This window comes from Drosophila nasuta, chromosome 2R, assembly GCF_023558535.2.
Source record: "Drosophila nasuta strain 15112-1781.00 chromosome 2R, ASM2355853v1, whole genome shotgun sequence".
NCBI classification, from domain to species: Eukaryota; Metazoa; Arthropoda; class Insecta; order Diptera; family Drosophilidae; genus Drosophila; species Drosophila nasuta.
The window spans coordinates 3,005,345-3,025,946 of record NC_083456.1 but is presented as its reverse complement, the minus strand read 5'-3'; the positions used below and the strand labels follow the sequence as shown (position 1 = coordinate 3,025,946).

The window sequence follows — 20,602 nt, the reverse complement described above, 5'->3', positions numbered from 1 at the left end:
GCTTAAAGCCGTAGCATAAATATTAAATAAATACCGCAATGACCAAATACAATGAATGTTAATAAAGTTGTTACTATCATGTTATTGAACACGCTTTAAATTATTTAATTTATTTGTTTTAATCTGCAATTGACCTGATTTAAATACTTAATTAATGACATTTCGTAAATAACCAATTAGCTCCAGCTTTTTGCCAATTGCCACTGCTTTTGGATTACAAACAAACAATATATAAAACAAAAGAATTATGTTAGAATTCGTTTCAAAATATGACCATTAATCCTTACTGGCCGCAAATCTAATCAACTACGTACAAAAATAAGAAAGGCGGAACTCAAACACCAAACAGACTGCCAACGATAAGCAAATTACGCAATCAACTTATACTCGACCTTAAGTTGTAGCTCCATCTTCAGTGGGCCAGTGCGTTGTGTGCGCCTTATGAACCGCATTCAGTTTATAGCACCCGCAGTTTGAAACTTTTTCATTCAATTCACTTAAGTTACCCTTTGCATTTTGTTGCCGCAACATTTTCAACTTGCACTTGCAGGTGCTTTTCTTCCATTCGTATCTTGTGGTCCCGATTCTTGTGCTACTTTTGCAGTACAACTTTCCTTTCAAAGTAAAACACGAAAACGTTACCTTGGTTCTTGGCTGTCCTGCTGCTGCTGCTGGAAGTGGAGTCGAGAGGTAAAGGTCCTGCTGGTGAAGCCCCATTGCCTTTGCAGCTAATGGTGTTTATTGCATTTAGTCTCCTGCTGGCACTTAAATCGGCATCAGAAGGACAGAAGCGACATTCAACTGTGACACTGTTACTCCTTAGCCCGCAAGTCAGAAGCAGAAACAGAGACAGAAGTAGAAGAGAAAGACAGAGAGGGTACACCTGCAGTCAGGCAGGCAAATAACAAACAGCCGCAACCCAAGACGACTTCCAGTTCAAGTCAACAGCTGACAGAGTCATCTGTGTAGAAGAAAATGCTAAGTAAATTCACAACACAAAGTCCACAAAGCAGCAGGTGGATTGGTCAGAGGTTCTCAATCTGAGCCTGAGTCTGAGTCTATGTCTCCAACTAACCCCACAAAGTGCACAGTCATTCCCATCCTACCCGTCTTGTTGGGTGGCATCTCTCTCTTTCTGCTGACGATTACTGGCGGGATTTAGGTGCAGCAAACTTTGATTAAATCACATGACAAACTGAGCAAAATGTTGAGCTACTAACACCAACTAACGGCAGCCTCGTTCTGGACAGCAAATAGACTCAAGTGGGTTGCCACTGAACCAATTGACTGGCAGTTGGTCTCAAAAGGTGATGACTAAGCACTGCAGATTGGGGATAAACAAATTTACTAAGCTATTTAAATCACTTTCAATGCTCTGCTCGTTTTGAATGGCCATTGTCATAGTGTGAAATACACAATTTCTTAATCTATTAATCTTGTATTACCATTGCTTTAGTTCTACACAAATTGGTTAAGTTCATGCAGTGACACAAACACAAATTGCATTTCATCCACTTAACACAACAAATAAATCAATACACAGTTCGAGTATTACTTACAAAACTATTTTAATATTATGTTATTTTAAAATTTTGTTTGTCTAACGTTTTCCACAATTTCTATTATTGAGCTTCAAGTTTTTGATTGAATATTAATGCAGAGTCTTTTACATTCCTACTCTCAACTTGCTGGTTGTTATGTTGAATACTACTACAATATAATATTTCTATAATCGCCACATTAGTTGTCTTTCAACGATCTCTTCGTATCAATATTAAGTATGGGAAAATTATCATACATTCTATATTCGCTTATACTCCTAAATGTTTATATGTTTATGCGTGGGCTTATTAGCTATTATTCGTAACCATAATACATATGACAATTCTATGCACCCATAATCATCAGCTACAGGCAAGTCATGTCCTTTGTTGAATACACGTAATTTATCTCAATTAAACGTGGATTACAAATTATGAATATTGATTTATGAACGCTGTGCCAGCCCTAATCCCATTGGGACTTGCTAATTTGATTTGGAATTAAGGTATGTGAACTGTCCAACCCTATTCAAATATGAACTCGAAACTGTGTCGGAACCTGCAAGTTAAATACGCACTTCTTTCCATAGCTAAGCAAACCAGAAACAAAATGAAAAAGCTTTGTCAAGCCGAAAAGAAGAATTTGTATCCTTAACATGACGTTTTTAGGGTCAATTTCGCATGAATGCACTATTTTTCATTCAAACTATAGACAAACTATTCACAGTTGCCAATTCAGTGCAAAAGACTTTGTCCTTTTACAGTCTTGATTTTTGATATTGTCATTTTTAAATGTCAACCAGTAAACGGAAATCTTCAGCTTAATTTTGAGCTGAGTCTGAACTGTTTCCTGTGATTGCGGGACACAGGACACAATTTAACGGCTAACAATAAAAGCAAAGAGGAAAAGAGCAACAGCATAAGCGACAGTGACAGCGACAGCAATGCTGACCTAATGAGCTTCAAGCCACAGACGCAAAAAGAAATTGACACGACGCAGCGGCATTTCATTTAATTGTGCAAACTGTGCCAGACTGCGTCTCCTTCATTCTACGCCCTATGGACAAGAAGTACCACGAGTCAGTTGCTTCTAACGAACAGTGGCTGTCAACGTTGCTAATGTCGATAAGGTCATTTCGGGGCGTGCCTCGTAAAGAGGCACCATAAAAGCGAACAGCACTGTTTGGAGGGAGGGGTGAATAGCGAGAGGGGTGAAAGCGTTTATCAGTTGGGCCAGCATCAAGTTCAGGATAATGTAAGAATATACATAAACACCATACCTACTTACGAATGTCTTTTCCCATGAACATATTTCATCAGCTTGACGACAAACTTAGAAACCCGAGAATTTTGTTCCTTCTTCGCCACTTTTGCTCCTTGACTTTGCACCCTCTGTTGTGTTAATGGATGGGAAGGGGCCGAATTAATGTTCGCCTTCTTCTTTTTTTTGGGAAGATTGTGGGGTTAATGTGGTAGCTCATTAGCAAAATAATTGCCAACTAATTGGCTCAACTGAAGCTGGTCCGGTGCTCCTTGGCAACTGGATAAATCCAAAGCTGATTGAAATACTTGAAATCAGAAATAAAAATTAATTTACCGTCTAATCTGCAATAATATAAATCAAGTAATAAAGAAATTTTGTCAATTGAACTCACTTCAAATCATTCACTTTATGTCCTAGAGTGGATCATTATTAAAATTTTGCCGTAGTCGTTATTTTGAAAAATGATTAAGGTTCAACACAATTGGTCTAGTTATTATTAACCTGACCATATTCACTATGCTAGGCTTATGAGATGTTAATAACTAAAATGTACATATCTATTTTATTCAACAATAGAAAATAGTTTCTTTTAACCATAAGGATAAGATTGCCAAGTAGGAATAAGTCTATCTTTTAAGTCTTTTCACAACCTCATTTTATTTCATCGGATTAAGATTTTCTTCTCAGTCGTTTTTTGCGTGCTCTTAGCACTTTTCTCTTTTTTCTGGTTTCATCTTCTTGTTGATGCTTATCATTTAAGTGTTGCACCTTTCACTGCTATATAGTGTTCTATAAGATGAATTATTGCATACTTTCTCTTTTATTACCGTCGTTTCGTTGAGTTTAAGCACCATTATCATACAAAGTTGCTGTAAAAAGGTAATCAAACTTCACTGATTAAAATGAAAATGCAAAAAAAAAATTATGAATCAATTTTCATTCAACGAGCGAAAGTGCAAAGTCATCAACTGGATGCATAAGTAGGTAGCATGTTGGCGTGGGAAAAAAGTGAATAATGGGAGAGCGATTGCACTTTGGAAATTAACATACTTTGAATTTCTTTTATGTATCAAGAATATCTCAAAAGATATACTTATTTCATGGTGCCTTTTCTATAAAAATTCACATAATATATTCTACAAATTTGTTCTTACTGATATATTAAAAATGAATAAACAAAATAAACATTCAGGTATTGCCATTTTTAATTACTTACTGAATAGCCAAGTTTTCTTTTTATCTAAGCAAGCGAGTTTTGAGGAATACAGTAATTATTACTATATGTGTAGATATACATACATATACATATATATATATATATATATATATGAAATTATAATAAACTTTTATTGTAAGTATAAATTATTACTATATGTGTAGATATACATACATATATATATATATATATATATATATATATATATATATATATATGAAATTATAATAAACTTTTATTGTAAGTATAAATTCAAAAGACTTTTTGCACTGCAATACAAACCTTAATAAGTACTCACATCATCAAGGAATTACAGAAGTAAATCATTGATTGAATCGGCTTGATTATTTTCCAAAGTTTCCATGTTCCACAATATATTTCTTCATGGAGTGATGTTCCGGATTTCTAGTTTCAGATACTTCTTATTCACTCCAAAATACATTTGATACTGTACAAAGCCAGTACAAAATTAAAAATCCTTGTCGCTGTATACAAAACTTGAGCAACTTCTTTATTAAATTTGGTAGGCATACAATATGATAATAATATAAAGTGGGTTGTAGTCATATTAGACAAGAACCATAATTTCTTGATTGGAATCATTAAATTAAAAAAGTAATTTTAATAAATAGACTGACTTTGATATTACATATATCTTGAACGCAACTAAATTTTCAAGAATCATAAAAATTGTAGTTATTATTGCATATATGTTAAGTGTGACATCTAAATCGTGACTCTAGTTTTAATTTTATTTATTTATTATTATTACGCCTGCTATTCTTTTATTTTAAATCTAAAACAAAATCGGTTGCGTGTCGAGATTCAGTGTTTCAAGTGGACAGATAGACAGACGGATAGTCGGCCTTAGCTATATCGACTCGTCTTTTAATGCTGATCAAGGATAAATATACTTTATAGCGTCGGATATGCCTTCTTCTGCGTGTTACATATGCATATGTATTTCTTATAAACGGAAAGCTATACGCGTAAGACCCTTCTACCTTATAGGCTACTCAATAGTTTTACAAGATTATTTAGTGCTCATATTATTGAGTTAATCGCAATGTTGCAAATATTAGTAAAATAAGCACACAGGGAGATGCAACATGGTCTCCGTAGCATTAAAGAATAGGTATTAGGCTGGAAATACTTCATTACTTATGGAGACGAAATGTTTGCAAATGTTCAAGCAATTGCAATAAATACTATTTAGATTTGGGTAATGTGAAATTAGGTAATCGTAGTAAGTCATTGAAATTTGTCGATTATTGAGTCATTATCGGATTTGTGTTGGGTTCCAGAGAATTGAAATACACTTCAGTAGTTTTTAATATATCATAGGGAACGGTTCGTGTTCATTTTGGCAGTATAAAACATTTTTTTTAACCTGTTTTTACAAACGATGGACTTTGCGACAGTTGATTCGGTGTATGAAAATCTTTTTTCAGCTCAAAATTTTTTTGCGATGCACGAGCAGCAGCAGCAAATAGATAAACAAAATTCGATGATGGCTAACAGCTCGCTGATCGATCTCGATATGTTTCGTTATGAGGATGGTGGGGGTGATGCGTGTGGTTCGCTCCTATTAGGGGAGGACTTTTGCGGCACTTTCAAGGACGACACTATTGGTGGTGTCAACAGCGGTAGCAGCAGCAGCAGCAATAACGCCACCAATGGCGAGAATGATAAAAATATGAATGGCGGCAACAGCATTACCACCATTAAGAATACCACCGAAGGTGGGTTAATGGATTCAACATCGGCAACAAGCACAACAAAAGTAACTGCAACAGCAGTGGCTGCAAAAACTACTAATATGACATCCTTGCTGGAGTTGCAGGCCCAACAGCAACAGTCGTTGCAGCAGCGGGACAAAGTTAATGATGAAGCAGAGAAACCGTTGGATGCATTTGATATGCAATCCTCAATGACGGACAATCGGGGAGCACCGCTTGGCTGTCTCTGGTCCTCGCAATTACGCCTGCCACGACCAGCACCAACTATTCAGATCGGCGAAGAGAAATTTGTGCTTCGTACCGATACTATATTCGTATTAGGCATGCGCCTAAATGTAACTAAGAATGATATCATCGTGTTCTTTGGCAAGATGGGCCACATCAAGATGGACGAGCTGACTTTAAAGCCAAAGATCTTTGTCTACAAGAACAAGCTAACTGGTCGCTCGAAGGGTGAAGCCACCATTACATACACTAGCCCTTATGCGGCCCAGGCGGCCATACATTATTTAGATGGCGCCAAGTTCCTGGGCCAAGTCCTGAGTGTTGTTCCGGCTTACCTTTCCACACGACCGGGCAAGAGCGTACGATTCAGTTACGCCCAGGATCCGATTATCGACCAGCAGCGACGTCAGCGTCAGAAGAAATGGAAGCCCGCCATTGACAATTGGGTCTGTGAGTTGTGCAGGAACAGCAACTTTGTGTGGCGACTCAGCTGCAATCGCTGTCAGGTTAGCAAGAGCGAGGCCATAGCCAATCCTGTCGCTGGGTCAGGCCAAGGCACTTGGCGTCCACGTAAGCGCGATTGGACTTGCGGCTTTTGCTTCAACGTTAACTTTTGGTATCGTCAGAAATGCAATCGCTGCCGTGCACCCAAAGCAGAGCTGCAATCGGGCTCAGAATCAGATAGGGATAAGTGGGAGCTGGTCGTCAGCCAGACTTCCGTGGTTTAACTTGACCAATTAACAAAACTTTATAGGCACACACCCCTTTAAATTGAAAGTGAATATTGCCAACTTCTTTTTTAATCTCTTTTGAAAAATTCTTTCATACATTTCAATAAATGAAAAGTGGCGTCTTTAAATGTTTATTTAAGTGCCTTTCTATTCGTAGTTTTTTCGATTTTTAGCAATGACAGGGATAATCGCTTAAATTAAAACTAAGTAAGTACTTATTGATTTATCTATCGTTGCTACATACGAAACACAAAACGGTCGTATGCATACAGCTGGCGGCCAAAAGCAATTTTCTATTAGCAGCCAGATGGTGGATGCCTCTGGAACGCAGTAAAAAGGATTTGAATCTAGCAACATCCTCAGTATTCAACCGGCAAGAACAGAACGAGACTGCCAAATGCCAGATGACAACTGGCAAAAACATTAACCAGCACTTGGCATTGTTGTTGGTTGGGGTTCAGTTCATCTTGTTTTTGGATTGTAGTTTGGGCTGGGTTATGAGGCTTGTGTTGCAGCTTTTGATGTTACGCAGAGTGCGTTAGTGTTAGTGTGCGACACAACAACAATCACAACAACAACAACGCACCCACAGACTGCTGTCGAATGTACATGCAATAAAATATGTACGTGTCTAAATTTTAATATGCCTGCGTGTCTGTTTAGCATTCGCCTCAAGCTTGTTGCTGTGCTGCGCTTCTTATTTACGCTGTGCTCTGTTTATTTGACTTTCCAGACTACTTATTTATTACACTGCATAATGAAATTTCCCGTAATCCTTATTAAAACCAAAGCTAAACAACAACAAACCCATAAGCAAACAACATGCTCACAACAGCCTCTTCATTGTTAAGGAATTTTACTTTGATATTTGACACTGTCTCTTGCCTTTTGAGATCTAAATCATTCTTCAGTAAACGAAACAGACATACTTGTATGTCAACCAAAATAATACTTTCGTGTAGTTATGCCAAATTAAGACTCGATCAGAACACACATATTTATCAGTCAAATAGGTATGCGATCTTTTGTTTCCAATATTACGTGCAATTAATAATACAAGCGATTTCAACGAAACCGATACCTACAAACCAAATAAACTAAAAAAGATTTATAGTTATCCTGTTTACAAAGTTGAGTTTTGTATTAACAACAAGATTTTCGCGAATAAAAACAGCAAATTGGATTAAAAAAAGTGTACTATGTGTCCTCACATAGAGTTATTTACGTATACACTTCACATAGCCTTTTATTTTTCTTTGAAATGAAAACTGTTGAATCTCAAGTCTTGTGCATCTCTTTAGACCCGAATTGTTTGAGCCGTTAACATTGAGTGGAGTCAATTCAAAGGTGCTAGGATACTTATTAAACAAATATTGTTTTTGAAGCTTAACTGTTGCTTTCAGCACTCTATGCTGTTTCTGCTTGTCAGATAAGTACGGGTATTATCGAGTATCGAAGGAGCAGACGTCGAACATCGTCCACACGTGCAATACAAATAAATCAGGCAGAGGGATCCAAATTGTATCGCATTGTTGCGTATTTCGACTCACCTTGTCCTACTTTATTTGCTTGCAGTATTTGCTATTTGATTCTTCTTCAGCTTAGTTCTCAAAAACGCTTAAAGCTGCATAGAAATCTGAAACGGAATCATTGAAATAAGAAAAGGAACTCAACTGAAGGTGTGCGAGTATGTGCGTTGATCAAAAGGGGAGAGACTGTCAGTTCAATTGGCTGCCACGTTGATTTCCCATCGATTCTGACTTTCCCTGAACACCCTATTGTGACCTTTAATCCGCTTGTCAGTTACACAGCGCGCTCACTGCTTTATAGAGCAAAAGGGTTGTGGTAGAGAAGTGCTGACAAAGCATTTAACTTGCACAAATTTCAACAGCTCCATCCACATACATAAGTTTGTTCAAAAGCATTAACGTATCTTTAGAAACCACCGCAAAATAGTCGCATTTTGTAAAGTTTTCAATTAAATGGGATTGCTATGCAATGTAAATGTATAATACTTCAAAATCTTTGAAAAATCGTTTTGATTCCAAAGAAGAAAATATTTTAGCAATAATATTATACATTTAGCAGAAATAGCAAAAAAATATATATATGGAAAACAGAAATATATAACAGAAATATATTTTATACGAATTTATTAGGAAATAGCAAACGAGGCAATGAAAGTTGGCATTTGAGTACATCTGCTTTATAAAGGTAGGTATTCTTGTAATTTTTATGAGTAGGTTTTATGTGAATCGACGTAAGATTCATAAAGGGCAGAAAGCATGTCCAATGCTCAGATGCAGACACAAACAAATCGTGAATTTGTGTGATTTAGTGCAACTATTCCATCGAATCTTTGTTATACTCTTACCGAAAGAAGATTAAAGAGTTAGATAATTCCTTCATTGAGTATTGCAATATTTTTCTCATTAGGAAATAGATTTACATTTGTTTGTTAATAAAATATTTAAACCAATTAAATTCAATACTCTTTTAAACGCTAAACTTTGCCAGCTTGAGACAAACCAATTTCATTATGAGTAAGTCACTTTGCCAATCACTTTAAAACAAGAGACGCCTTTCTAATGCTACGAGAATATTTTTCTCTTTCGATTTTCAACTTTCAAGTAAAGAGCACGTAAACCGGCATTCATATCCGAGTCGCCGCACTTTATCATCCACTCTCTCTTTCTCTCTTGCTCAGTGGGAAAATAGGTTGAATAAAAATTTAAACATGAAGAGAGCTTGACATCCGTTTCATAAACAAAAAACACACCATGCAACAGTTTGGTGGATAAAAGACTAGGGGTATTTATAATTTAAATAAAAGCAAAATACACAGTTAGATGCGATGATGAATAGTGAAAAATTAAAAAATTTAACCACCTTTATATATAATTTTTTTTATGTATGTGTGATTTACAGGATGTTAAAAGTTCCATATGATGATGATAATATATACTTTTCATTTTGGCTTTAAAATATACTCGAACAAACTATTGGATCTATTGAACATATTGTACTATTAATTTGATGGGGAATCTGATATTAGGTCTTAGTAAAGTCTACAACTAGATTGACGAATTTCTCTGGTTGCTCCATATGAACTTTGTGCTCCGAATCCAAATACTCTACACGTAAATTGGGAAAGTATCTATTCATAATTTTCACATTGTCCGATGTCACAAACTTAGTTTTCAAAGCCGCAATGAGAAGAGTCTCCCCCTGATATGGCCCCAGTCCTGAAAGCGTTTTCTCATAATCAATCATTGTTTCCTGCCACCCATTGAGAATTGCCTGGGGATTTGATCGCCAGTCGAAATCACCTGACTCAGTCTTCCTTAGGTTATGAATAACCAGAATTAAATCCAGATCGTTTTTCACAAGTTTAATGAATGAAGGTACTATGAACTTGCGACCTTCTGACAGAGTGAACTTTTTAGGAATGGTCTCGACCACCTCAATCATTGTCTTAAATATGTTCGACATATTTAAGATTTCATCTGGGAGACGTCCAGGAGTGATATCCACAAAAATGGCGCGCTCCACCATCTCAGGCTGAGTCAACGCCAGTGTCATTAACGCCCTCCCGCCCATGCTATGTCCTAGTGCTACTATGCGATTTAACTTATGGCTCTTAATGAACGCTGCCGCATCAGCGGCCAAATGCTTTGGTGTGTGTTGCGGACTATGAGCGCTCTTGCCGTGATTTCGTGCATCAACAGCAATGACAGGCCGTGATCCTCGCTTAGCTATTTTTCGGCTAACACGACGCCAATTGGTTCGGGATGCACTTAGACCATGCATTAGCAATATCGGAGGTTGCTTTAATTGACTATGAGGCAACTTATACACAGCGTAATCCATTTTAACTGTCTGAATAGATTGATCTCCAGAACTGTAACTACGTCCCAAAACTGTGAATCGCAGCGCCACCAAATTACGTGTGAAGTGCTTAAGAACCATTACTGTGTAAATTAATTTTGAAACAAAAAAAAATTGACAATATTTCCAAAAGTCCACAGATATAATATCTATATTTCAATACTACAACACTAAGCATGATACAACTCTTCGATCTGAGTAACAGAACCATCATTAGTTAGCCTAATTGGTATAAGAATAACCTTTTCTTATTTTTAAAATTGTTTCAGTTTGTTTTTTCACTGTAAAGACGGCATGCGACAAATATATTAGAGAATTACCCATATTTATGTTTTCTATACCAATGGTTTAAAGTTAAGTCAGAGCTCTAATATATACAAAGCTTTTAGTCTATACTGCAACCAGTTAAGTATAAGCACTAACCATACAATACATGGATATGTCAAACAGCTCAAATAGGGGTTTCACTCAAAACAGAATTATTGGCACCAAAAGCCATGACAACAACCGCTCAGCGGCAGTCTGATTTCGAATTTCGAGCATCGGGCGCATCGTGCACTTTGCTGTCAGATTCTGCCAAGCAAAAATAGCTAGATTTAAAATAAAAAGTTGCTAAAAATCGCTATAAATTATGTGAAAATTTAAAAAAAAAAGCTTAATTAATAACATTTTGCAATCAAAGACAAAATAAGTCAGAAAGCTTCAAAGGACGAGCACACTTGACTGTGAGATACCCGCTACACATATATGTATACCGAAAATACTACAAATATACCAAATAATATATTTGGTATATCTATATAATACCACATTCAAAATATACCATAGACGGCACGTTATACTAGATTGTCAGCCAAAGCAACTAAGAACCGTAGCAAGAAGGCGCTTTTGCCCATACAAAAGTATTTCTTAATAACAATTTTTTTCTGATCGCAACCAAATTTTCAGGAATCATAACTACTACGGGTATTGTTATTATTGTATAAAGCTCTAAATTTAAAATTACGCTTATTATTTGATTTTTGTTGATTTGCGGGGGCGGAAGTGGATGTGGCAAAAGTTTGAAACAAACTTGATCTGCGTGCAAACCAAAATAATATATTGTAAAAATGCTAAAAGTATGCCAAACTGTATATTTTGTATATAAGATATTTAAGAAAAACTATTGTATGGGAAAAACTTCTATTGCAATGGGGTCTAACTTGCTTAGAATGGAATATTTCGTACTCATTAGTATATTTATACCCGCTACCCATAGGGTAGAAGGGTATTATAACTTTGTGCAGGTAGGAAATGTATGTAACAGGTAGAACGAGGCATCTCCGACCCTAGAAAGTATATATATTCTTGATCAGCGCCAACAGCCGAGACGATTTAGCCATGTTCGTCTGTCCGTCTGTGTGTCTGTCCGTATGAACACCTAGATCTCAGAGACTATAAGAGATAGAGCTATAATTTCGACAGCATTTGTTATGTTTGCACGCAGATCAAGTTTGTTTCAAATTTTTGCCACGCCCACTTCCGCCCCCGCAAATCAAAAAAATCGAATAACAAGCGTAAATTTAAAGCTAGAATTTTGGTATATACTATAATTGCTATAGTAGTTATGATTCCTGAAAATTTGGTTGCGATCAGATAAAAAATGTGTTATTAAAGAAATACTTTTGTATGGGCAAATACGCCTACTTACTAGGGCTCTTAGTTGCCTTGGCCGACAATCTGGTACATTGTGCCGTCTATGGTATATTTTGAATGGTGTGCTGTATCGATATACCAAACATACCATTTGGTATATTTTTTAGTATTTTCGGTATATTTTGAAAATAATACCGCAATATTTTGCCCTTATTAAAAATGGGTAGCGGGTATCTCACAGTCGAGCACACTCGACTTTAACTTTCTTACTTGTTGTTAATTTAAAAATGTTTTTTCGATGGGTTTTTTAAATATTTCTCAACAACAGCAATGACAATAACATAAAAATAGTGGCGGTAAAAAATGTACCGTGCGCGATGTCCTATGCGAATTTACTTCAAATTGAATTAAAAAAAATATAAGTCGTCTTTGCTTGATACTTGCTTACATTGCGCATGCACAGCACTCGAGTGACTGAGTGAAAAGGCTCTAGTATATATTATTTACATATATATTTATTGAGGCGCAATATGGTGCGTCACACTTCCCTTATCCGCCGGGCGTATAAAGATCCGGATACGCCCCGTTTTAGACCGGTTCACCTGATAGGTGGTACCTAAATAGGTATGGGTGAATCGGGTTCGCGTGCCCCTCACTCAAACGCGGACCTCCTCAACCAGGCCCCGGGGTAGTTGGCGGTGGGGTGTATCCAACTCGACCAACTCGCTTCCGCGGGCTAGCTCGGACATCAGGTCGTTGTCTCCGTCTTCCTCCATCGGCACTATATCTTGCCCCAGAATTTCAAGCAGGTCGGAGAGGGGGTCGGCCTCTTCGTCTTTAGTTGGAATCTTGGCGTATTGCCGGCGGAAACGAGGTCCGTCCGGCTCCTCGTCCGACGAGCGGGAAATCTATCGTATGGAGTAAGCGTATGGTGGGAGTTCTGGGGCGGACAAATTCAGGTGGGGGGTAGGGTGGTGGGACTGGGCGGTCGACAATGGCTGGTCCATGGTAGTTCCACTTTTCTGGCAGGTCGAAACGGTTCGTCCGTGTCGCTATTCTCGGTGGGAGGGGGTTGATAACGCTCCGCTTCCGTCTCTGTCGGCGACGCAAGTCGGCCATAGACTCCGCGTCCTTGCAGTGGATCGCGACGTTGTCCAGGCCGGGGTGACCAGGCGCCGGGTGGAAGCCGAAAAGAGGTCTCCTCTGCCTCGCTGCTCTCTTCCTCCTCCGATTCTCCCTTGCTGACGGGGTTATACACCCCCCTGGGCTTGCTGGCTTCGAAGAAGGGGTCGTAGTCGGGCCACGGGGGGTAGTGGGGCACTGTGTTGTCGGGCGCCATCCGGCGCAGGTCGGCTGGCCGGGGTTCGTTGCCGGCGTAGTGGCGCGGTGGGGATGAACCGCAAAGGTCTATCGTCTCCAAGTTCTGCAATAGTCAAGAAAAAGTGGTGAGATTACTGGTAAGACGACTGGGGGGCTGTGGTCGGTGGGATAAGATCAGGTTTTGATCGCGGCTCTCGACGTGTCGCTCTCATAATCTTCGGCCTCGGACTCAGTCCTCTGTTCCGGAATTCTCGGAGATCTGCGATGTTAGCCACCCTTCTTTGGTTGGTCGCTATATACCAAAATTCGCAACTCTAGCTTTAAAATTACGCCTGTTAATCGATATTTTTGATTTGCGGGGCGGAAGTGGTCGTGGTAAAAATTTGAAACAAATTTGATCTGCGTGCAAACATAACAAATGCTGACGAAAAAATGATAGCTCTTTATAACTTTGTGCCGGCAGGAAATGTATGTAACACGAAGAAGGAGGCATCTCCGACTCTATGAAGTATATATATTCTTGATCAGCGTCAAGAGCCGAGACGATCTAGCCATTTCCGTCTGTCTGTCTGTCCGTATGAACACCTAGATCTCAGAGACTATAAGAGATAGAGCTATAATTTTTTTCAGCAGCATTTGTTATGTTTGCACGCAGATAAAGTTTGTTTCAAATTTTTGCCACGACCACTTCCGCCCCCGCAAATCAATAAGTGTAATATTATAGACAGAATTTTGGTATATACAATAATAGCAATGGTATTTGTGATTCCTGAAAATTTGGTTACGATATGATAAAAATTGTTTAAGTTACGTAATACATGTTCGCCTCTATATTTGTATCTGTATGCATAGAGGCCTGCAATAGCTCTATTGTTGTGGTACTCGGGTTCGAGTCCGCTCGGGGTACAAACTATTTTTTTTCTAATCGTATTTACAATGATTATAAATAAAAATTGTGGATGTTATTAAAGAAATACTTTTTTATGGGCAAAAACGCCTGCTATGTATGTATTGTATGTATGCGTATACGTATGTAAATACATGCTCGCCTATATTAGTATCTGTATGCATAAATGGTTCATAAACAATGCGATAGTTCTGGTGGTAGAGTGCAAGCCGAACATGTTGTGGTGCTCGGGTTCGAGCCCGCTCGGGGTAAAACCTTTTTTTTTTAACCACTCGGTCGGTGGTGCTCGAGTTCAAATCCCGATCGAGAATACATGCATATTTTTTTTTAATATTTTGAGATTATGGGTAGCGGGTATCTCACAGTCGGGCACACTCGACTGTAGCTTTCTTACTTGTTCTGCTTGACTTTGTGCTGGTGCTTTTCCAACTATAATTTGTAGCCAATTCGTAGGAAAATACTTTTTGAATAGCTGCTCTCAAAAATGGAGTTGGTCCTTCTCCACCAGTTTTCTCTATAAATTGTTTCTGAAAATTTGGTTATTTATAACAAATTAAAATTGATTCATATACACCTGGCCCTCGCTTAACTCGGACTCTTTTAGCACGGTTACAAATTTGCTTCCATCCCCCCTTTTAACACGCTAAAAACCTCGTTCTTACACGATTTTTTGATAAGAAATGAGAAAACATGTTAAAGCAAACTGGCTTAAGCTATAAATGCCACCAAATACATTTAAAATTTGAAATGAATATAACTATATGATCTCCTTACTTTTAAACCTTTTTAAGTTTCTATAAAGTTTAACCTGTTAATTAATTATATGAAACAACTTTTTTAATTTAATACCAACCTTTAATTTTGAAAATATGAATGTTATGCATATATTAATGGCATATGCATAACAACTTTTGGTTAATTTTGAACATATGTACGAACATTTAATAAAAACAGACAAAATTTGAACAATAAAAAAATTGTTTGCTGCCAATTTTTAATTTTGCGAACGTAACCCCTTATTTTGTACTAAACCCATGTTTCGCTTAACACATAGATTTCCAGGAACGTAACCCCCGTGTTAAGCGAGGGCCAGGTGTACACAATACTTACTAATTAGTAAGTTATAATTTCTCACTATTTTGCTGTACGTCTTTAACAAAGTTGACAACTTCATTTGTCGGTGAGAGGAAGGCTTCTGAAATCTGGCAAATCATCTGTGCGTTGCCCTCTGGTGCTGTGAAGTTTTCTATTTTGCAATTTGACGTTAATCACGTCCACTTCCCAATTAGGTAATAGAAAGCTTTAGGTCCACAACTTCAGCTTTTAATAATCGGTTTTATTTCTGTATATCAAGTGAAATATCCGTAATTTCGTCAAATCTGGGATCATTTTGCACTAAAAATAATATTGTTATTGATAGATATTGTATTTAATTATGCTCTACTTACATGATTTTGAATTGTTCAATTGTGTGTAGTGAAAATTTTCAGATGCATAGTAGTTCTCAGACATTGTGCACAAGTGGTGTACAAAAAAAAAGCTGTGGGACGCAGAATTACGTAAACATGTAATTTTTTTAAGTATATCGTTTACTGAAAACGCAATTTTGTCATCAAATGCTATATCAGCCGCACAATATATTTGAAAATTATTCGACTCAATTGGTCAAAGAAAAGCTTGCGTCAAGTTTAGTGCCATTCCAAAAAAAAACTGGCATATTATTACAGTTGTTTAATTCAGTAATCTTAAGAAAGTTATTTCCTACCAAACAAAAATTATCGGGTTCTCGGACTGAGAAAATAACACCTTTCATATTTATATTTAAAATTTTTCCCTTTTTAGTTATCCCAAAACTAGCATGTAATTCATATCCTTCTTTCTCTAAATTATAGCTACTTTCTACATGTCTTTTATAAATTTGTACTGCTTCACAATCTCCTTTCCTAACCTTTCGATTAATTTTATTTAAATGGTTCTCAAATTTAAATGCGTTTATACCTTCTAAAGATCCATAAAGCTTGGCGTTATCATGGATGTGCAATAATGAATGAAAATTATAAGTTATGAAGGACAAATCATATAGCCTTGGTAAATCAAACACAAAAGATTTACAGCATATGAGTTGTTAAGCTTGCAGTCATATATATCTAAAAGAATTCTTAAGGCTAAAGATAATTTTAAAAAGTTAGCATATCTTTCTGTAGTAAGAACTTGTTTTAATATTATATAAGAGGTCCAGTATAAAGTACAAATAATCTAAGGAACATTGTGATACACTATCTAGCATTTCTAATGGAGATTGCTTTAAGTGATGTTCTGGCTGAGATCTGTTTCTGAAGAAATAAATAGTTCTAGGTGAATTGGTGGTACACCTGCCACATGAATAGTAATCACTATGTCGCATAGTTCCCAAAATATAGCACTTTGCCGGTCGGTTACGAAACAACGAACAGAGATTTGGTACAAATTATTAGAAAACAAAAAGCCCTCTTACTTAACAATTTTCGTCTCAGAAATAAATTCTTGTAAGTAATCGCGCAACTTGGCTTAGAAGTTCCTTCATACACGTCAACAAGAAAAACGTAGGTTCTGTCTGCAAAGCTCGCCAATATTGGCCAAACTTGTTTCGAGCTACTTTTGAATAAGGGAAGGCCATCAATACCGAAGTCCAAACCAAGTTCGGTAACTTCCAATCTTGTACTTTCAAGAGGTCCTTTAGTCCGCATTTTACTCCTTCTTCAACTGTTCTCCGAGTAACAGTGCCAGGAGTCTTTAAAATGGTTCTAGCGTCTTTTGCACTTTAGTAATATTAAGAGCAATGCATTGAGTGCAGCAAAGCTTACTCCAAATTGTGTAGTCTATTTTGAAATTTCTTCGCACAAACTTATTTTTTCGTTTTCAGTTTCGTATTCACTCTCACTATCGAAATCACTCATAGAAGAACATTTTTCACTTGAGGCGCTTGAGTCGTTATAATTTTCATTGTTATTTTCTCCGACAAGTTTTTCATTTGTGTCATCTGCCATGTATTCATTTTTTTTTAATGCAGACAACATTGTCTTTACTTAATAAATGATTGGCTTGTTTTTTTGCCAATTTTCTAATATTTATGGCCGACATATTCTTTACCCTTTACCTAATCTCACTGAGCTCACAAAGTTACTAAAACTGAGTTTTAAAATGCAGAACATTATAGCAGCCACTTCAATTTTGGTGAAAAGTACCGTTTGAAAAAGATCAACGAGATATGGCAGTCCATGATACAATAACACAAGGTAGTCCCGTCGCGTGCCTTTTCGTTCGGTTTCAGTCCGGTATCGGTCAGTGCGCTCGCGCTTGTTAAAGTGAAAGGTTGTGTGCGGACGATTTTTTTTGTGAAGATTAACCCTTGTGTAAAAATGACATATTGCAATTTATGCAGAAAGCACGTGCACGGTGTAAAATTTATGAATGCACCAAAATGTTTGAAGAGGCGGACAATGTGGGAGCAAATCCTTGGTTGCAAACTTGTGAAAACTCCAAGCTTTGCGAAACACATTTTGATTCTTCGCAATGGAAGTCGGCACCAAACAAGGGAAATATTTTCAAAAGAATTAATCAGCCCAACTCAAAAATGTTAAAATTAGACTACTCGGAGTCTGGCACGCAAACAGAGTAAGTTTACTGTGTCAAAATAAATAAGTATATGCTAAGACTTAATTATTTAAAATGTAGGGACAAAGATATAGATCGTGCACTAGCTTTGGAGAACGAGAACCAGCGAAAATTGATTCGTATATTGGAGAAGGATGTTGATTGTTTGCGCCAGCAACTTGAACAATATAAGGAACTGGAAAAATCTCATGGCAAAATTTTTACCGAGATACAAATTAACATGTTAATGAATGGAGGAAAGAGGACCTTACTTAAGTCCACAGACATGTCTTCTGCTATTTGTCTTCTTGACCTCGTGCATACAATCATCTTTATAGAAAAGGATTCCCTTTGCCAAGTCGGACAACATTGTACAAATTAGAGGTGGGCGCGGGCCTGTATTTTGAGGCCCGGGACGGCACGAAAACAAACTCTTTTTTTAGAGGCCGATCCGGCCGAACACGAAATTTATATATACAATTTTTATATGCAATTTATATATACATACATAAATATTTTATATATATATATATATGTATATATTCACAGCGTCGTGAATGGCTTGTCGCGACATATTTTATATTTCAAAGATTTATCAATTTCATAATAGGACGCCAATTTTGAATTAGTGGTGTGCAAACAAGTAAAATATTGTATACGGAAATCGATCGTAGTATCGATAACCAATTAAAAGGCGATAAATGGCAATTCTAATTCGAGAATAAAAAAAAATAGCGCGATCAAATCAAAATTGTTTTTAGGCCTATTTCGAGATTTTACGAGCCTTTTTCGGGTTTTTACGGGCCGGGCCTTTTTGCTAAGCCTCGGGCCCGCACGAATCTTAATCATGAGGAAATGTCAGAAGTCGATAAGCTATGCGTTTTGGCCTTTGATGAAATGAAGGTGGCTGAAGCTTTTGAATATGACAGCACAGCAGATGTTATATATGAGCCCTGCAACTATGTGCAACTGGCCATAGTTCGAGGCCTTAAAAAATCGTAGAAACAGCCAGTATTGGCATATCGGAGAGTAAGTTGCTTATAAAAAATAATACAGAAAAGAAATTCAACTTTTTTGTAGCAAATACTTGGTTTAGCCATCCAGCTGATAGAAATTTAAAAATATTCGTTTTCTCGGATACACCACACCTGATAAAGTTGGTTCGTAACCATCCGGGCTAGTGGTCAACGGGAAAACATTGACTAAGACGATAGTCCAGCAGACAATTAGCAACTGCTCAAAGTCAGATATATCTATATTAAGATCACTGATAATCACCTTAACGTTAGATCACTCGCGAAACAAAAGGTCAAATTCGCCACACAACTATTTTCTAATAGAACCGTCAGCGCTATTATGTTGTTATGCGTTGGGTAAGGATATAGATAACGCATGCGAAACCGCTGATCTTTTCAAACTTCTTGACGACGACGAAATTGTCTACCGCAAATTCAATTGAAACCACTAAACCATATGGACAAGATATCGAGATCCAAGGAGGAATTTTGGTTAGAATGTCTGAGCTCATGCGCACAAATATAATCGACAAAACCCATAAACTGCCAAGATATCGGGTTGAATTTCTTTGGTGCGATGCGTTCGAAAGATGGACAATATGACCACCCGACACCACTCCAGTTTAAGGTATGATGAAATACCACTTCAACTCTTTTTAATATAATGCACCATTTAAGGGGTAATCAAAAAAGCACTACTGTCGATTGTTTCGCACTCACTAGTCGGAGTCGTCTCACTCGCACTTACATATGTATGGTATTGTTAACGGACAGCTTTTGCCGACGGGACTACCTTGTGTTATTTTATCATGAGGCAGACCATGATACAATTATACAGGGTAGTCTCGTCGGCAAAAACTGGTACCCTGTCTATGTAAGCAATGAGTGCGAGTGAAGAGGCGTGGTGGTGTGAACGAGACGACAATGAATTTGTGCATTAACCCTTAGACGATGCAAGGGGATTAAAATTGCCAGTTATAAAAAAAGACTTCGATTTGTTTTATAATTTAATTTTTGATAATTTTGAATTGGAAATTAGTCTTTGCTTTTGTTTTTGGACAAATAATCTTTTGTTTAGGTTCTTAATCCTACAATAAATACTAATTTTAAAATAAAATTCCTTTATGTTTAAATGAATATTTACATTTTTGGACGCTTCTATTAATGTCTCCTTGACATTTTTATAAATGAAAATTGTTCATTAACATGACTTAAAAATATATTTTCTAATTCTATTAGTTTTAGAGTAAATTGGGCATACGTATAAGTTTCATTTCCGGCCAACTCATCAGAAATATTCAATTTCTTTATTATATAGCCCGCAATATAGTCCATCGCATCCTCCGTGAGCTCGTCTAAGCTTTGATCTTCTTTTCGGGTATGAATATCTACAACAAAATCTTCAGGGTCATTTTCTTTGTCATCGTCACTTTTTTTAAAAATCAATCAACCAATTATCCGTATCCGCATCTTCTTCTACGTTCCCA

The 20,602-nt window shown here is 37.1% G+C and overlaps 2 protein-coding genes and 1 long non-coding RNA gene across 4 annotated transcripts; 1 reads left to right on the top strand and 2 right to left on the bottom strand.

Moving 5' to 3' along the window:
• Positions 1-3,395: 3,395 nt before the first annotated feature.
• Positions 3,396-4,742, bottom strand: LOC132787165 (uncharacterized). 2 transcript variants are annotated; one of them, XR_009632517.1, is made up of 3 exons: positions 4,555-4,742; positions 4,304-4,506; positions 3,396-3,674 (listed from the first exon to the last, which is right to left on the bottom strand). It is a non-coding gene; the product is annotated as an uncharacterized LOC132787165 (long non-coding RNA). The 2 variants fall into 2 exon arrangements; XR_009632516.1 differs by having other exon boundaries at positions 4,320-4,506.
• Positions 4,743-5,339: 597 nt separating this feature from the next.
• Positions 5,340-6,850, top strand: LOC132786328 (uncharacterized). Its single transcript, XM_060792832.1, has one exon. The coding sequence runs from the start codon at positions 5,427-5,429 to the stop codon at positions 6,711-6,713; it is 1,287 nt and encodes a 428-aa protein (XP_060648815.1). The 5' UTR covers positions 5,340-5,426; the 3' UTR covers positions 6,714-6,850.
• A 2,708-nt stretch (positions 6,851-9,558) lies between these two features.
• On the bottom strand, positions 9,559-10,745 carry LOC132785390 (protein ABHD11). Its single transcript, XM_060791475.1, has one exon. The coding sequence runs from the start codon at positions 10,683-10,685 to the stop codon at positions 9,768-9,770; it is 918 nt and encodes a 305-aa protein (XP_060647458.1). The 5' UTR covers positions 10,686-10,745; the 3' UTR covers positions 9,559-9,767.
• Positions 10,746-20,602: the final 9,857 nt, after the last annotated feature.

Coding starts and splice junctions, on each gene's coding strand:
- LOC132785390 (XM_060791475.1), bottom strand. CDS start 10,685: ATGGTTCTTAAGCACTTCACACGTAATTTGGTGGCGCTGCGATTCACA.
- LOC132786328 (XM_060792832.1), top strand. CDS start 5,427: ATGGACTTTGCGACAGTTGATTCGGTGTATGAAAATCTTTTTTCAGCT.